This window comes from Ischnura elegans, chromosome 4 (genome assembly GCF_921293095.1).
Source record: "Ischnura elegans chromosome 4, ioIscEleg1.1, whole genome shotgun sequence".
Taxonomy (NCBI): Eukaryota; Metazoa; Arthropoda; class Insecta; order Odonata; family Coenagrionidae; genus Ischnura; species Ischnura elegans.
This window is the reverse complement of record NC_060249.1, coordinates 67,999,008-68,017,317: the sequence shown is the minus strand read 5'-3', so window position 1 is coordinate 68,017,317 and position 18,310 is coordinate 67,999,008. Positions and strand designations below refer to the sequence as shown.

General features: G+C 38.7%; 1 protein-coding gene across 2 annotated transcripts in view; it reads left to right on the top strand.

Moving 5' to 3' along the window:
* Positions 1–18,310, top strand: part of LOC124157633 (excitatory amino acid transporter) — a 168,450-nt gene that overhangs the window by 144,928 nt on the left and 5,212 nt on the right. For both annotated transcript variants that reach the window (XM_046532533.1, XM_046532532.1), the window contains 3 exons: positions 5,104–5,298; positions 6,274–6,408; positions 10,589–10,772. In XM_046532533.1, the coding sequence (XP_046388489.1) occupies positions 5,104–5,298; positions 6,274–6,408; positions 10,589–10,772 (514 nt within the window). The remainder of the gene's footprint in view (positions 1–5,103; positions 5,299–6,273; positions 6,409–10,588; positions 10,773–18,310) is intronic.

Genomic DNA, 18,310 nt, shown 5'->3' with positions numbered 1-18,310 from the left:
GGGATAATATTCCGCTACCCGCCCCCACCGCCGCGCTGCTGGGAAATAGTTTGAGAAAGTGATTTCTCCCAGTCAGTTTTCTTCCAAGCCCGTCAATTTCCGCCCCTGCTTTTATTTCCTTCACGTTCCTCATTCTCCGGCCCACCTACATAACTATGGACACGTGCGAAGCGCCTATTTCGACGAAAGGAGTTGAATAATCACGTCACTTCGACCTCTAAAATGGATTTCGTTCCCGTTTCAATCTTTCCAACCGAGAAGCTAACTGTGTCCACCCCTCGTAGTATATTCAATAACTGCGAGAAACAGCGCGCGTTCGTCCAACGGGGAATCTCGATGGAAAGAAGGGGACAATAGGCTAGACGTAGAGCATCGCTTATCTAAGCATGAAGGGAAAGATGGGAATTTTCCTTTGCTTTTTACTTCGCCGATTCTCGACTAGTAACCCTGGACATTCTTTTAGCTGCCGGCGCACAAAGAAATGCTTGAAGTTGAGCGGCTTCCACTATTACGTAATGGGAGAAAAGAGCAGAGGGGCTTCAAAAGCGATTGAAGACTATTTCTAAAATTCACGGGTGGGAAAATCCGACTGGAGGATTTTTCAAACGAATCGTCAGCCATGAAGAATATTGATAAAACGCAATGATGCTAACCGTATCCAAATAAAATGGTATCATCGGAGAACCTATACCCTTGCTCGGTGTCTTCCTGTACTTTGAGTGATGAATTTAATCTTTCTTATTTTCCAGTTTCTGTAGGCCTGTTAAAAGTTTTCACCTTTTTATTTATTTATTTATTTATTTATTCATTTTTATGTTGTTTTAGAGGTGCTGGGCATAGGTTTATATGTTTTCATGAATGTTTGCATGCAATCATTTTAGACTCACAAACAACGATATATCACATGCTGCCGTCAAATTCATAGGTTATTAAAGGAATAAAATCAATTATACAATATTAGCAAATTAGTTTCGCTTTCGATCAGTCCTTCAAAGCCTTTAAAATTACTTCCACGTAAATTTTGCATCTACTACCCTCTACTTTAAGAAAATATCATCCACTTCCTAGGTCCAAGCTGAGCTTAAAAAAATCTAGCTTGAATGCTTTCTGATTTTTGACCTTTCACACCCTCCAATAATTGCAAACTTTCCTTCCCCTTTCTGTCGTGGATTTTCATTATTTTTGCACGTTGTGGTACATATATCTGTCTTAGCTGGATAATGCTTTTTTAAGTTCAGCTGCAGATACGCTCGTGAAAACATGGTATCATCGGAGTAACTGTACCCCTGCTCTGTGCCTTCCTACTCTTTGAGATATGCATTTAATCTTTCTTATTTTCCAGTTTCCGTAGGCGAGTAAAAAATTTTCGCCTTTTCATTTATTATTTCTTCTTTATGTTGTTGTAGAGGTGATGGGCTTATGTTTACCCGTTTGTATCAATGTTCGCATGTAATGATTCAATTTGCTGTTAATTCTAGACCAAATCCTCATTACTCTTCCTGCATTTTGCCTGCTCGCATTTATGTTGATTTCAATGTATTTGACTTAATATAGCAATTAGCAGTGTGTAACCAATATCCATACACACCACAAATACCTGCCCTGAGTATAAATAATGTAGTTCCATCCCACCTTTAAAAAAAATGTACACTCCACCTTTTCGCAGGAAACTTTCATAACTGGGACATCGTGAAATAGATATAAATAGTGCCATGCTGTGTATATGTGCTAAGTTAAATGGATAATTAAATGGAAGAAATTTCATTAAGTTCTTTCTAGCTCACTTTTGAATTTACTGACTGTTTTTTTAACATTTGTATTTTTATAGTGTTTTGTGATGGAAATAATACGTTTTTCCCTTACCTTTACAGAGTGAGAACGATTTGTTATTTTTAGAGAAAAAACTTGCAGGAGGTAGAAAAACAGTCAATGTTACTAGGAATGCCGTGACCCTTGACGAGCAAGATGACAAAAAAAACCCTTTGTTGGTTTTTTAAAGGGTTCCGGGATTGGGAGAGGTCTGAGCGGTAAGTAGAGTTCAAAGTGTACATATGATTTTCAGGCATTGGTGCGGGCTTGTGTTCTCCCGGTATGTGACCACAGATCCACTCACTAATCGAGCAAAATTGCACACCCTCCCTCCACTTTCTTTTATCTCTTCGTTTCTCTTTCCCACTCTTTCTTTCTCTCCTTCATCATCCCGTCTCATATCGTTCACCTACACTCGCGAATGGCTCCACTGTGGCGAATGTAGGCCTTGAGCACTGAGCAGGCGACAAGAGCAGGACCGCAGGCTTAATTAAAGCTACAGTATATGATGGAAGCGACATCAACATATATAACTAGCCCGCTCGACGTCAATTCATCAACTTCAATAGGAATTTATCAATGAAATTAAAAGGCAGTGTAAATTGAGTTCAAGGTTTGCAAACACTGGTTGAAAAAATTTAGCTGAATCTCAAAACGTTAGGATTCGATGAATTTGGAATTTTTCATAATGAATACATTGTCCATTAAGCTACATAGCTTAGTAAATGGATAATTAATTTTTCATAACGATTTTTAACCAACTATGGATATATTGTAGAACCTCAAACTGTAGTTAATGCCTTTGCCATTGCTATTACAAGGAAAATAAATTGGGAAATCATTCACAAAAGCAGTGAGTAAAACCAAGCCACTAATGTTTCTCTTTCGTAGATGGAATTGTACTTGACTAGACAGCAGTACAGCATTCGTCGCATAAAATCATTTACGGCCGGATAGGCAAGATTTAGCAGTTTTCATCAAAAACCAATCGAATTACATAGTTGGACAAAAACACAAGAGAATGGTTGTAGGAGGTGGAGGAAGATTAAAAATGAAATAAATTGATGATTTACTGGAATTTCAACATCAGTATTAAACTAACAGTACGCATAGTCGAGCTTTGGAACAAATTCAAGACAATCAGACAATGAATATGCTCTTAAGGGCATAGAAAGAGCTATACTCACTACCAAAATTTATAAAATATTTGCTCTTATGAGTTCTTTCAATCCCGTAAATATATATCGCGACGAAATTATCACAATTTCATATACTATCTTACTTTCTCGTTGCTAATTTTTTATGTTGAAAAAGAGCTCTAGATGCGACACTAAAAGTTCGAAAATCATCCATTGGTGACCAAATGACTTCTTCCATTGCCCAATTGAGCGGAGAGGTAGGACTCGCACCATGCCAGCCTGTCTTCGACGAAAATGGCGGCGAGAGCGGAGGCAGAGTCATCTATTCAGAGTTATTAGGAACTACACAGCGTAGAGACTACTATAAATTATCCCCATTCCTGTCCTTGAAGAAAATATCCCGGAGAAAAGAATAATTGATTAAGGAAATTCCTCTTCTTCCGCTCGCGCCAATGTCGACATTTTGTTTCCAGGTTATTTAAAGAGTCTTAATGCGACGTATTTGTGCTGTAAAGGTACATGGATACCATTACATAAGTAATTTTGATCTACTAGTTCATTAGGAACTACACTTTAGCCCCGTGGACATGATTGAAGAAAACTGTATTAGTTTGAAGAGTAACTTATGAAAGAAATCGGTATGAATAGCATAATGAAAAATCGTTCGCAAAGCTTGTAGCTGCTATCTTATCTTGACAAGGAACTATCCATCCACTGTTTAAACGGCTGGGGAAGATTCGTGCCGAGGTTTCTTTGAAAGACAAGTAACATATTTAAAAAAAATAAAATAAAAACCAATATTTAATCGGATGTAAACTGTAAAAATGCTATCGGTATTATCCTATACAATTGGCTAATTTTTGCTGTCGGGCACTAAAATTTGCTAGCAAGTAAAGTCCGTGATATCTACCACCGTTTATTTCTCAGGAAATTTGAAATAAGTGTGAGATCAAATATGAAAAATTTACAACAGCGCCACTTCTGATCAGGAGCGGGCGTAAACTTAAGAAAGATAAAGTCCACGACCCTCTAAGAAATTTTATTGGTGTCAAAAGGTGCTTTGTTCAATAAAATCGGTTAGGCTGTCGAGCCGATCAGGAATACATACCCAGGAATTGGAGACATAGCACGCCTTGGTCTAGCAAATCGTGTAAGTGTCCCATTAGGGCCATTCATGAAGTTCATCTCAAACTCATCCACCTAAATCTTGTTTCCAGCTCCAGTTTGATCGAAAACGAGACTCATTTCGTCTTAGGCTAAATATTATCCTTCCAGGAATTTTTATTTTATGCATGCATGCTTCCAAAGTGTTCTTGTTGAAAAACCATTTTTTTTAGTTTCAGCTAAAGGTTTGGTGGGTATGTGCTGCGATTCATTCATCGCGCACTATCGCTGTTTTTTGTTTTTATTTTGGTCTTAGTTTATTTTTTTAATTCTATCTCTTTAACGACGGCTCCTTTTTTCGAAGCGATTGTTTCGTTACATTTTCTTGCTATTCCACTCTATCAGCAGACGTAGTGCATTTACTTTTGTTCGGGAACAATTTTTGTCTCAATTCCCAACATCTTCGAGTAAAAAGTCTTCGGAATCATCACCATCCTACCAGCACCAGCCGTAACCAGGTTGTATGAAAGAAAGAATAAGGTAGGCTCTATTTACCTGCATGGCCAAGCTCCATGGGTATCCGGACAAGGGGGAGACCATAGATAAACTAGACGGAACAGGAATTGCCATCATAAATCACATCGCCCACCATTTCTCACAGGGTCACAGGTGATCATACCAGTGATTAACATCCCCAAACAAATCGAGCTACCCCAAAGCTTTCGACGTTAACCTCAGTAAAATAGTAGTCCCTCACCATCATCGCCGCTGAAACAGTCAATAAGCACGCTCATTTATAGTCTTCTTCCACAAACTAAGGTAGGACAAATAATGCATACTTACAAACATATGCCCGGCACGAATAACCCAGCGAAAATGAACAAAAACAATGTTCGCCCCTTGACATTTCTCCCAATTGTCCTTTATCATTACATGTACGTATAAAATACGTAAAAAGGTTTCGCTAGTTGTTACGGGTGAGCAGTGTGCCGTGGACAACTCCGACTGACGTATCTTTCCACTCTTTTCTCTCGTTCCTGATCTTCCGCAGAGCTGCAGCTCTGCCCGTGACGTTTCGCTGTATGGACGAGAAGGTGAAGGTTGACCCGAGGATATCGAGGTTCATCCTCCCGATCGGGGCCACCGTCAATATGGATGGGACGGCGCTCTTCGTCTCCGTCGCCTCCATATTCATCGCTCAGATAAACGACATTCCGCTAGGATTCGGGGAGCTGGCGACTGTTTGGTGAGTACCCCTAAAATGCACCTTATTTAATTTTTTCATCAAGTTAAATTGGAAATTTTAGGATATCGAGGGAGCTGAAACGTGACGCATTCATCTCTCAGCAACCGATATTGCTGGAGAAGAAATTGTAACTCGTACGGCAGACACGTTGCCAGAAATGAATGGTGGAGATTGATACATTGCGGAAATCCATTGTAGGATATGAAGAAAAGATATTTTGCCTTTTTCCATAAAAATATTTCTTTAAAAATGAGTCAGCATGAGTCACTACACTTGGTCCTTGGACTTGGTCCAGTGCAGGTCCTGCAGTCCAGGACAGTCAACCTATTGATTCTGCAGTGCAATGAAACATATTGACTGATTTTTAAATAAATATACACGTGTAAAAATGCAAAGTATATTTACTTCATATTCTACGTAGGCAGATATTTATACCACGGAGGGGCTACAAGTTTCATGACAATAAACCGTCCCCTTAAAAAATTCCATTCCAACTCCTGGACCACTTTACTGAGAGATGAACGCAAAATTGTGGAAATGGATTCCAAGAGGAAAAGAGTTTTTATACGATTGATCATGAGCTAACTAACTGTATATTTAGTCTAACAGAATATTTTCGAGAAAGCTGGAATCATTTCTGGAGGGACTTTTCTTGTATAGTGGATACGTGCATACGTGTCTGTCATGCGGGAGTAGATAACGATATCTTCCTCACTCATTTTCAGAAAGGATTCTGTCCCTTTTCTCGTTAATTCCTCCCCTTCTTAATTCATCAACTCAAAGGTAGGCTGGCGTAAATTCTCCATCCGTTTCGGTGACGTGCCATTTCCCTCATGTGCTCAAAACTGGAGCAGCCCAACTCCTCTGTTGGTCCTAGAAATTCAAACCTAGACTAACGCGATACCGTTTTAGGGTCCAATTGCTGACAGGCTGATCATTCTCTCTCCCCTCATAAATGTTCTCTTCTACCCACAGCCTGACCTCGACGGCTGCCAGTATCGCGTCAGCAAGTGTGCCCAGCGCGGCCTTGGTGCTCATGCTGATCGTCCTGACGGCCATCGATGCTCCGGTCAGGGACGTCTCCCTCCTGTTCGCCATCGACTGGTTCGTGTAAGTATCCCACCAGCACCACTTCCAAAACTCTGAGTGACTCTTTAAGATTTTCGATTCTAATTCATATTCAGCATCGGAAAACACGCGGAATGCAAGGCGATATGAATGAGCTCGATTAGCATCGCTGGTGGCGGGGCCAAGTCCTTGCCTGCCAAACAGGAGGTAACGGGCTCGAGTCCCGTCTGAATAGGTTGCCCCTATCTAGGGCAGGGTTGTTCGTACACGAGCAATTGTTAAATTTGTTGAACACCACGATGTAAAATGGCGAATAAGTGCTGTATTCGGCGGTAGGGGAATAAATAAAGAAACAACGGTGTTTCCAAATGGTCAATACCTCAAAAGTACCAATTATTGAGCGCCGCTTTCCGTGCCTTTTTGTGGCATTTGGCTCATTCAGCTGTACTGAGCGATCACCTCTGATCAATGAGCAAGTGAGAGGTGTGACATCATGGCACTGAGTGACTTGACGTCATGACACTGATCACTCATCGGTTTATAGAGCGAGTAAATCTTTGCTCACTCCTGATCACCACGGAGCATGAAGGAAAGCAAGTGAGAGTCAGGCTGCGCACCGTTGCATTCGATTCGCTCTGATCGAGCGATCATGAAATCTTGATAAAGTCATTAGCGAGCGAAGTGCGGCTGAATGTAGTCATTGGTTACTCTTAGCAACTACAATCAGCAATCCGTCTCGTTACAGATGGACTTACTGGAAGAAGCTGACTTGGGTATTGGATAACTCTCTACTATAAATAGGCATTTTGCACCCTGATGTGAATTTTCCATGACTAGGTACTACTCACAACGGAGGGTAAACAATGTTTAAAAAATATAGATTTAGGTATAAAAAGTTTTTTTCACAAGAAGAGTGTTTCCCTCTAGAGTTTTTCACCGTAAATTATTTTACTTGTAAACGTAATGTGTATCTCGGTTCGCTATTCAACACGAAAACAAACGCAAACATTGGTTCACGGATTTAGGGAATCCTTCACTAAATTCTTAGAGAAGTTTTGCTCACGTGAAAATTTTACAGGGAAAATGAGAGTGGTGAAGTTTTGAGAGTGCATGACAGCAATTCAACGACGAATCAAAATTGGGTTACTAATTTTATAATTTTATTATTGAATGCTTCCTAATGCTGCTTTTAAATATTATGATGTAACATTTCACTGCATTGATTTAAAACTTCACAATGATAATTCGATGAATAGTGGAGGTATATGAATTGGTTTCGCATTTGATCTCACTATGGGTAGGAATACAAGAGGAAAATAATTTTAGTGTGTGTCTCATAATAAGGAATTAAAGAGTTTAATGTTGATACCCTACCATGCGCATTTAGTTGTAATATAGGACTACAACATTGCCTGAAACCTTCCCGGTGGGATAAGCTGATCCCCTGAGCAACGTCTGGGACTGGTTTCTATTCAAAGCATTGGCTTCAGAGCTGAAAAGTCGACGGATTCGAAATAATACACAACGTCACATTCACGCAAAACCAAGAGAGAGTAACGTGATATACGATCCTGATCCGTGGGTAGCATTTAATTACGCGCATCTCACACGGTACTCTTCACGGAAAGTGAACACGAGGAAAGGGTACACGAGAAAAGTCATGGAACGAAGAATAGCTCTTACCCTCATACAGCACACGTGGAGAATAAGTTAAGGAAGTCATAGAATGTGGAGACAGCTTCCATGTGGGCCATCCTCTCACGCGCGATTTATCCGCATTAGTACTGCCCAGCTAAAAATTGAAATTCGGGCACAACTACATGTTTCAAGTATATGTGATGGAATCGCTCCATCGAGAATGAAAGATATTTTGCAAATTCTTGGAAATCGTAGAGATATCCTTTGAAGATTTTTAGATTCTGGAAAGATTCACACTTGAAATACCTGTTGTGAGTACTTTTAATTCAGACTGTGTTGGAGGATTTTCATTTTTTTAAATGCTTTCTTAGTCAAGAAATATTCTTTCTTGTCTCCCCTATTAAAATTTCCAAGATTAAAAATTCTTTGCATCTGAAATTCCAAGTTTTTCTTAAGCTTAAATATGAAACTTCTTTAATTCTACACACCTTTCTTTTTTACCAAGAGAATATCTACTTTTTTCAAATTAATTAAAGCTAAAGGTGCAAATTATACTGTGTTGAAATACTGGCATCATTTTATAATACAGAGGAAAAAAACTGAGATTAAAATGGGATTTGCATACATTTACATATTTCATTAAATGCCTCTTAGAGTCAAGATCCAAAATCTATATCCCTAATGAATGCATACTCCAATTAGCAAAGAAAAGGATATCTAATATAATTTTAGTTCTCCCGTCATTATCGTCAACTTGTCGTAAATACACATTGGAGATCATCAATCGGCTTAAGAAAAGCACCTGCACTTTTCCGATATGGCAGAAAATAAGTCAGCTAACCAAGAGAGTAAAATATTCATTTTTAAATACTTAGGTATATTTTCATGGACTTGACCAAGGCTAAGCATAAAATATACCAAGAAGTACATTTTTGTGAGACCACATTTTCTCTCTCTTTGAAGAAATAAAATAAAATGAAGAGAATATACAACACCATGCGCCCTAAAGGGAAGAACTTCCTTTTTATGAAAGGATGCAATGATAGGATGTTCTGAAACGTGTATGATGAGGCTGCCAACCGCAGGCTGCCTTCAATAAAGCGACCAATGCGTCATTGGTCTACAACCATAATTTTCATAAACATTTGCCGTAAAAGAAGGTTTAAGAGCACGGGATAATGTTAAGAATGTTCTCGTTCACGGATGAAAACAAAGGGGAGTGAATTCCGTATAACTTCATTATTACACCGACCTCTATGTGGAGAATTAACTTCAATAATTTCCTATGTATTCCTTTGCAAAAAATATCTAAAGCAGCTTTCGTTAAAACAGCATTCCAGTAAAACATCTTCCAGTCATCGTGGAAGGTTAATCGGGAATTCCACCCGGTCAGGTTCTCCAACTCCATCTCGGCTGAAGTTTCGATGAACGAGTTGTCCATCGTCATCAGGGCATGTCCTGAAACGTAAATTATTTTACTTCATGCCTTGATGACGATGGATAACTCGTTCATGGAAACTTCGGCCGAGATGGAGTTGGAGAACCTGACCCGGTGGAATTCCCGAATAACCTTCCACAAATCGATACGCCGGGAAAGCCTGCGATCATTCTTCATCTTTCAGTCATTATTTACTTATTTTGTTCAGCAGACAATGCTTATGGCTTAAGAAATCCAAGTATGACGTAGGCTTTTCATGGAATCGACAGAACTTCCATGACCTGAGCGCACAAAGGTTCAGGCGGGGCACGAACTTAAGACACCACGATCAACATACGAGGTCTTCAACCATTACCGACAAGCTTCTGCATTGGCGTCGGTATTTGCATAACTTTGGACAAATTAATAAGATAAAGAGTATTCTTTCATGTCATACATTCTTGAAATTTAATTGACATGCTTTCATCCAAAACCAAAGTGGGTCGATTGATTAACTATTAAACTATTTGTAGTTTTGTAAGAAAATGTTCATATAAATTATTTTTTTACCGAACATGCTTCTCACAAACGTATCTACACAATTTTACTTCAGACTATCCCAACTTGAATTTGGCGTTGATTTGAAGAAATGGCGATTAATCAGTACGTCAACGGAGGTTAGTCACGAAAGAAGGATGGAGGGAGAGTGTTCTTGAGTCATAAAAAATGGAACCGCGTGAAAATGTAAAAGTTGCCCTAGAGTCTTGGATTCAGAAAATTATACAAGAGCGCTCATTAGTTTTTGCGCATGGAACCAAGATTGAAATTGCTTAATCCGAGATCGCGTGATGCGCCTATTGCTACTGAGTGGCTGAATTCGATGATAATGATTGTTTTCGCGTTGTTTATTTTGACTAGAAATTATTTTCCATTAAACTGAATACTGAGGTAATGGAAATATCAGTATTTTAGTAAATTCTACTTATTTAATATGCTCACTACTGCCATAATAATGCGGATTTTGGAGGCTTCAGCGTTGGTCGCAGCTTCTGTCGTTGGGTACGGCGCAGCCATCAAGGTGCGCTTTTGTTCATATTTCCTTCGAGGTCTTGGAGACCCGGCCATCATTACTGATCCTCTTTCTATTGTTTTTTTTTGTCCTTGCAGTGACCGAGTGAGGACCACCAACAACATGCTGGGCGACTGCTACGCGGCGGCGGTTGTGGAGCAGCTGTCCCGGCGGGAGCTGGCCGTCTCCAGTTCGGCGGCCTCGCCTGGCAGTTCGCCCTCCAACACCACACACTTCGGAGCGGCGGACTGCGACGACCCGGAGCGGGGACTGGTCAAACCGGTAGGGGGCTGCGCCAATCAATCCTTCGAACTGGACGAGAAGCGGCATGAATGAACCGCCGACGCCGTGCGATACCTCCAATGGTATATCGCTGAAAAGGATGGGTTGGGAAAGGAGGATGGGAACCCGGCGAATTTCGACGAATTTCCCTGGGGTTGATAGGTCGAGTACTTACTGGAAAGGAAATGTAAAAAAGACTGTGATATGAGGAGAAAATGCAGTGCAAGATCGGAAGAGGGACCTGTAAACCCACCTTAACGGGTAGAGACTATAGCTCATCATCTTTCACGGCCGTTGGGCACGAACTCACGTCATGACGAACAGTTTAAGCCTGAATCACACGATATTTTTTCATTTACAAGTTATGAGGATAGCGACAATGACAATCCTATTGATGGTCCAAGTAAGCCATCAATTTCAGCAATAATAGTGGTTCCTTTCCCCTTTAATATGAGTTGTGACCGTCGCGGTTTCCGATGCTTAACGCGTGCCGACATTCCTGCAGGCAATCAGTGCACTCCGTCAAATATTTAATTTTTTTTTACCTTTTAACAAAAAAGGAAATATTTTGTATTGCATATCGAGAACATATTCCCTCAAGGGAATGAATGACCGTGTGATACGGAATGTGCTGGCTAAATGTAAAGTTCCTCTCATTGTAAAACGTAGCTAAAGTGGTCACTGTACTTGCGTAAGAAAATAAACTGTCGTGTGATTAATGCTAAACGTAGAGGCATCGTTGAAACCCATTCAGTTTGTGGAAAACTGACTAAACTGTGAAATAGACATGCTAAGGTTTAACATTTAACAATGTAATTTTTTATCGACTATTTTCACTACACTTTGGCATGTCTTAGGGATTTGACTTCTGATTGACGTGATATATAATTTATTGGCTTCCTATCCCAAGTTCCAGTGTTCTGGATCCAAGTTCTGGTGGAACGGTAAAGATAGTTCATATAAATGCCTTTGAGGTTGTACGCATCGGCAGATTCAGGGTATGGGGACATATGATCCCACGACTTACCATTTCCTTGGGCACGAAATGATATATTCTGGAGAGACTTTATACAGCAGTATTCTATTTCGTTTCACCCAAAATTACCTATTTTTAAGTTATGTCAGTGGATATTGTTCTCTCCCCTCTTAGCCAGCACTGTTACCGAGTGTTTTCGGACTTTATACGTTCGGCCTCAACTCTGTGAATATTCATGGTCGATTAAAAATAAATAAACACTGTACACGATTTTCGCTCAAATTTATCCGTAACATACGATCGATTTCGTCCAAAACTTTTTATTTAATAGAAGGTAACATCAGGTACGTTTTACAGAGATTTTAATGTGTGTCAGATGATATCTTTCGTTTTACGATGCCAGTCAAACTTTCTATAAGATTCGTGATGTAAGATTTCCTTAATCAGACACTTTTTCCAAATTAACAATTTGGGCAACAAAAGAAATTGACAATTTGGAGGAAAAAGAAGTGAAACATTAGCGAACAAAATCACCGAAAACCGTCCAATTCGAAGTCTAATACACACTATAATACACACTATGCTAAGTCCAATACACACTAGTCTACACACTATACAAGAATGATTTAATGGCAACACAATTTGCGCTTGAATTGAACAAGTGCTAAAACAATTGTACCGCTAGAAGCCTATCGATATAATTAGCATTTTTTCCAACCTTGTAAGAGCACAGTGGTGGTAGGTCACAGGGGAGTAGCCAGGAATTAAGGCCGGGTGGGATTTTAGGCGCAACTAATACTGGGAGGTCTGGGGGGTATGGAATACCTGTCAGGGTAAGCGGGAGGTGCAGGGGCCCTCCCCCAGAAAATTTTAAAGATAAATGGTTCAAAATGATTATTTTTAGGGATGTGTGAATAGTGTGATGCTTTGTTTATGAGTCATCCGTCCCCCTAATATTAGTTTTTTCTTTTTTAAATTTTTAATAACTTATAAATTAAATTAAATAAATTAATTAAATTTTTCAAACTAAAATATTTTTATTAAAAAAATATTTGAGCTCTGGGGGAGGTTTATCCCCCAAACTTCCCCTCGCTGCGCCACTGTTAGGTCAAGAAAGTAAGGGGTTTCCAATCTTGGCAGAGTGCACAAAGACCCAAAAATCGGTCCAACGCATCATCATCAGAATTTGGGGGTACATAAATCGTCTCTATTCGATCGATTTTAACAGCCACATTATTCTTGGAGGTTATTCTGTAAATATCGTTCCAAAGTTACAGCCCCGTCACCAAATACACACCCGAGGAGTGGCGAATCCATCCAAATATTTCACTTGCCAAGGCAGTCGAATTTGGATGCATTTGCCTTTGTAAGAAGTAAATTTTTATATCGTAGTCCTGAAGAGTCATCTGTGTAGTAAAGCTAGTCGATAAAATGTTGTATTGTACGTGTAGCGCAAATTATTTAACGCATTATTTATATTAGTCTACCTTGGTGGATATCCAAGTCCTGTTTCATTTCATTGCGTTTGAACCACGTCATTCCGGCCAAACTGAAATCCAAAGAAAAATACTCCCAGTTTTTTCGCTCACCCAAGGAGATGAATGTAAATGTTTTGACTAAATAAATATTTTTTTACCTTATAATTTTTAAATCATCCTTTCTTCTCTACTTTGAGTCCCTCTTCAAAACCGAAACAATAATTTTCCTAAATAAATGAATAACGGGCACTTTTGATCTCCCCGTGAGATGGATTGGATGTGGATGAAGAATCGTATAAAACATACCAGACAACGCGACAGAGAAGATGATAAAAGGAAAAGATCTACACCAATTTCCATGGCTATGCAGAAACATGTATCCGAAAAAGATAAAAATTTGGCATTAATAATCTCCAATTTTAGTTTATACCAAATATTTCCCTATTTGGTTAAGCGAAAGATGGCGTAAGTATAACCCGAGTGATGAAGTATCGCCCTTTTTTTAAAAAATTATACGTGTAAGATATTGCAACTGTACATGCGTTAAAAAGGGTGATATTCGAGAGACAAGATACAAGAGATGAATAAGTACATATACGCGTGATAAGGCCAAATATGACCCAAGGAGGATCAAATGAACAACGTATTTAGAAAAGATAGCACCACCTCAATGAATTTTGAATTGAAATGAACGGGATTAAGTACCAACATCTATCACAAACCAACTCTTTACTAAACTTCTTTCTTTGAGGCCAACTTCCTTACGCTCAGTGAGTAAAAGATAATAATCGCTAGTTATCGCGGAGCAAAAGGAAATGATTCTGCTCTGCTATTCTTAGCGATTACATAATATGGCGGTCACATAGTGTTACTCATATAACTTACTCTCTATTCCCATAATAATTGAAGAATTGTTAGGAATATATACACTTGGGCGCAAATAAGCTAACCAGGAGCGGTACAAAGTGATTTCTTAACCCTTCCTCTTAATGATTTCGAATTTCATCGTCTGAGATAGTTCGTTGTAGTTGAGAAGCAAATAGAGACCTTTCTCAAGCCTAAATTTTATTAACATGGAATCTAAGAAAAAGAATAATTGATGGAGTAGTTAGTACTCGGAGTACACTCTCAACGAAAACATACCATCTCTATAAGTCCAACACAACCCCTTAAACTAAATGGACGCATTTTCGTTTTCATTTCACAAAGAATTTTACATTAAGGGGAGATTCAAGTATAGCGTAACCACTCCTTGGTGTGAAGGTAACTAGTTTGCTTACTTTCGCGGTTCGGCAAATACTTATTTTCACTAACAAGAGAGTGGGATCAAATATGGCCAGAAAGGGCTTACTTAATACTTGAACAATCCTTAAGATGCCCCCTGATATCAAAGAATGGATTTTATGATAGAAGTTCAAAGAAAGAGTGAAGTGAGAAAAATTTTGATAGCACTAAGATTCATATCCGATCTCCGATATTATTCTTCTATATTATCCCATATCTTCCTTCTCTTCCATTCCTTTATCTATATGGAAATAAATTCATTTGATGAAGCATGCGAAAAGAAGGGTTTCGATACTTGGCCGGTACTCCACTAACATGTACAATGTCGTTGGAGTATAGGCCAAAATTCCCTTGTCTGTTAGACAGCTGGCTCCACTGTTTATAGGGAATGGTGTCGCGAAGAAGAATTCGAGTTGGATGCAAGTAGTAATTCATTTTAAGCAAGAAGGAGTCCCATTGTGCGGCTTTTATCCGAAGGGAGAGGCGGGTAGCGTCGACGAAGGCCGGGAAGCAGTCACAGGCAGCCAGCCAGTGCCCTCCCCTAGCTCGTTAATGTTCGACAAGCCCGGACGCCCCCTTCTTCCTCCGCGAGGCGCAAAGGAGACCGACACAATTAGCTTATCCGGCTTGATTTGTCTGTCTTTTTTTTTCAGAGGTGCACTGGTTTTCCGGATGTGGTGCGAGCAACGGCGCGCAAGGCAAGTGCCACGGCTCAGATAAATGCACAGGCAAAGTTTTACTTCGATTTTTTTATTAAAGTGAAAATATTTGAAGAAATTAATGTCAACAAACAAATAAAGGCGTGGAGTTGGTACCCCCACATTGGTCACAGAAAAATATACTTTCTCGCCAAGCCTGTATGCAAGAGCGCTGTATGCAAGGTGACTGCGCAATCACTAAATTCTGAGGCCAACGTTGAAACCCAGAGCTAAATTATTATTTTTCTAAATTATTATCCTATTTAATCATTATGGAAAATGGAAGGAAGTAAGAAAATTTAATATTCATTTTATAAAAATGAAAATATCCTCACACACTCTCCTCGTAAATGTTGTCACTAATGGACAAAACATTCCCAATCGAAAATAACAACGTGAAAACAAACGCTCTCGTCGTATTAAGCCAATCAGAACCATCAGATCCATTAATTGACCTCAGATTTTGCCTTCACAATTTTGCGCAGAAGCCGAAAACATTTCCATATTTACTTAAAGGTGCCTCGTCGATCGTCGGAACTGGCTAATCTATTCCTGTCCGATTGCTTAGTCGTTTCATCCAATCACGTATGGAAATGCTATCAACCACCAAATACGAAACTCATTTACGTATTATTACTATTATTAGTATTCACGGAGCACTCACGCTTTTAATAAGATGTCCCACCGAGACTGTGCAACTACAAAATTATTTATTTCAAAAATTAATTCACAATTACCACTCAAAAAAACGGAACGGAAATATTATGAAAATGAGAAAATCCGACAAAATATCATTGAATTTACGCGTCTTGAGGAATAAATTTGCATTGAACCGCATCTGTTAAAAAAACAAGTATAAGTCCATACCTTGTTGAGTCAATATTCTGGCAAAAAAAGTGAAGCGAAAATGACAATTACATTAAATAAAAGCACAACAATATAAAATAAATAAATTTTCCGTTTGTAATGTAATAAAATGGGATTAGCAGCGTATCGTCGATTTCAGTTGCAATTATTTTTTCGTTTTTAAAAAAAATGACAGAAAGTTGAGATTTTTCTTATTTAAAATAATTTTAATTTTTTAAATTGGAAGTTGATGCATTTATTGGCGCTGTCACCTGAGCCATGACAAATCAACCCTTCCCCTTTCCCTTAGAAAACGATGGAAAAAATACAGACCTGCGTTATTCCAAAAACTACTTAAAGGACAAGCGAACGCAATGAAAGACAGATTCAAACTTCAAAGTATACAAAAATTAATACATATATCAACGCCAAAATCTAAATTATTTTTTCATATTTCGTAGAATTTAATTAACGATACGGCATCAGGTGTGATTAAGATGGCACGAATAAAGAATTAGTTTCTTTTGCATTTAATTCCAGATTAAAATTAAAAATCCAAGTACTGTTTTTCAAAATATTCCACAGAATTTGAGGGAAATGTAGTCAGCATTACTTTCTCACACACTTTAAATAATGAACAAACAATACGTTTAATATTCACAATACAATATTTATCCAGCACATGTGATTTATTTAGAACTTGCTACGTGAACGGCGGCCGTGAAATTCTTATGATCGCAGCGATGGGGAAAAAATACCTCACTCCTAAAGCGCATTACTTTCGTTTACATAAGTATCCTCCTAAAATGATGAAAAATACCTCAGGAGTTTTGTATTTACCATATCATCAATGAACCTAATGCAAAATAATAATGTGATTGCTTAATGATATCGGCATCATAGATGGCGTCTTAATGGTTACAATACTCAATCATATTGTGGATGGTTTCATTCACTAGCATCGTGGGCCATTAAAATTTTAAAAATTACAGCCTCTTTTGAATTTTCAACTCTGTGTTAACAAAGCGCATTCTCAAAATGAACCCTAGGGATTCATAAAAAAGCTTATAATGACGTTGTGCCGTAAAATATGAATTGCTCGATCACAAGAAGAAAAGTCAAATACGATCACGCACTTTCATCTGGAGCCTCTGACGATCATATTGGGGGACTCACACATTTTGTGAGTTATTATTTTCTCCACTGAAACCAAACAGCGATTTTCCAAAAGGATGTATCCCCAAATACATAAATTCGTTCCACTGAGCCATGGAATTGAGGAGTAATACGACAAGGAACAACTTCTTCTTCTACACGGCTATTAAGCTCTACTTATTAATAGCCACAAATCTCAGGTAATATGGTGCAAAAACGATGCATCAACACTCTTGATAACTAACAGGCAACGCACACCTTGGAATTCCGATAGCCACGCAGTTTACTTTGCGTAAGTATTTTTTATTACTCTGCCAGGGGATACGGTCTGCTTTCAGCTTCTCTTCTTTAACCATCTGACAAACTGCATGCAATAAATGCCTGACATCTTCGGAATTAATGCAATGAATATACGTAATTAGGCGTAAGTAATAAAAATTTACATGAAAATTTTCCATGAAAAAGTTCCAGTTCAGTTACATCAGGAAATATTATTAACATTTGACTTCAGTTGATACTCAATACCCAGATGCGGAGGGTTTGCACACCGCTGATGCTTGCGATTCTGCACTCAAATATTTGGGCAAAAAGTTTTAAATTGATGGGTAAAAAATCGAAAATCCCGGTCGACATACATTTCCGAATTCAGTTCAATTTTCGAAATATATGTTAACCCCAATGTTTCACCCGTGAGTTCCATTGACCTCAGAGTTCGTTCCAGAATCACATCTTATATGCATAGAATATTCAAAAAAGTATAACAACAATTTCACTAAGCGTGTAGCCTCTGGTCACTCTGCTCCATATTTACTACCAGCTCATAATCATATCCACTACTAGTTCTTCGGTGAAGGGTGGTCTTGCATACCTGAGGTGACTGTTTCTTATGGTTTACAAGAGGTTATTAAATTATTTGTGTACAGTTACCTAATTTTGCATGGTATCTAGTATCTAGAGTAATTAATTTTAGAATGCTCAACGCTTAGCTCTGCTGGCTGATAAACGTCAGAAGGCTGAAAAATTTTCGCCTGTGAGCAGATAAGCCGTTGTGTATTCTGAAAAAAAAGCATTCAGTACAACTGAAAACCAGAATAAAATATT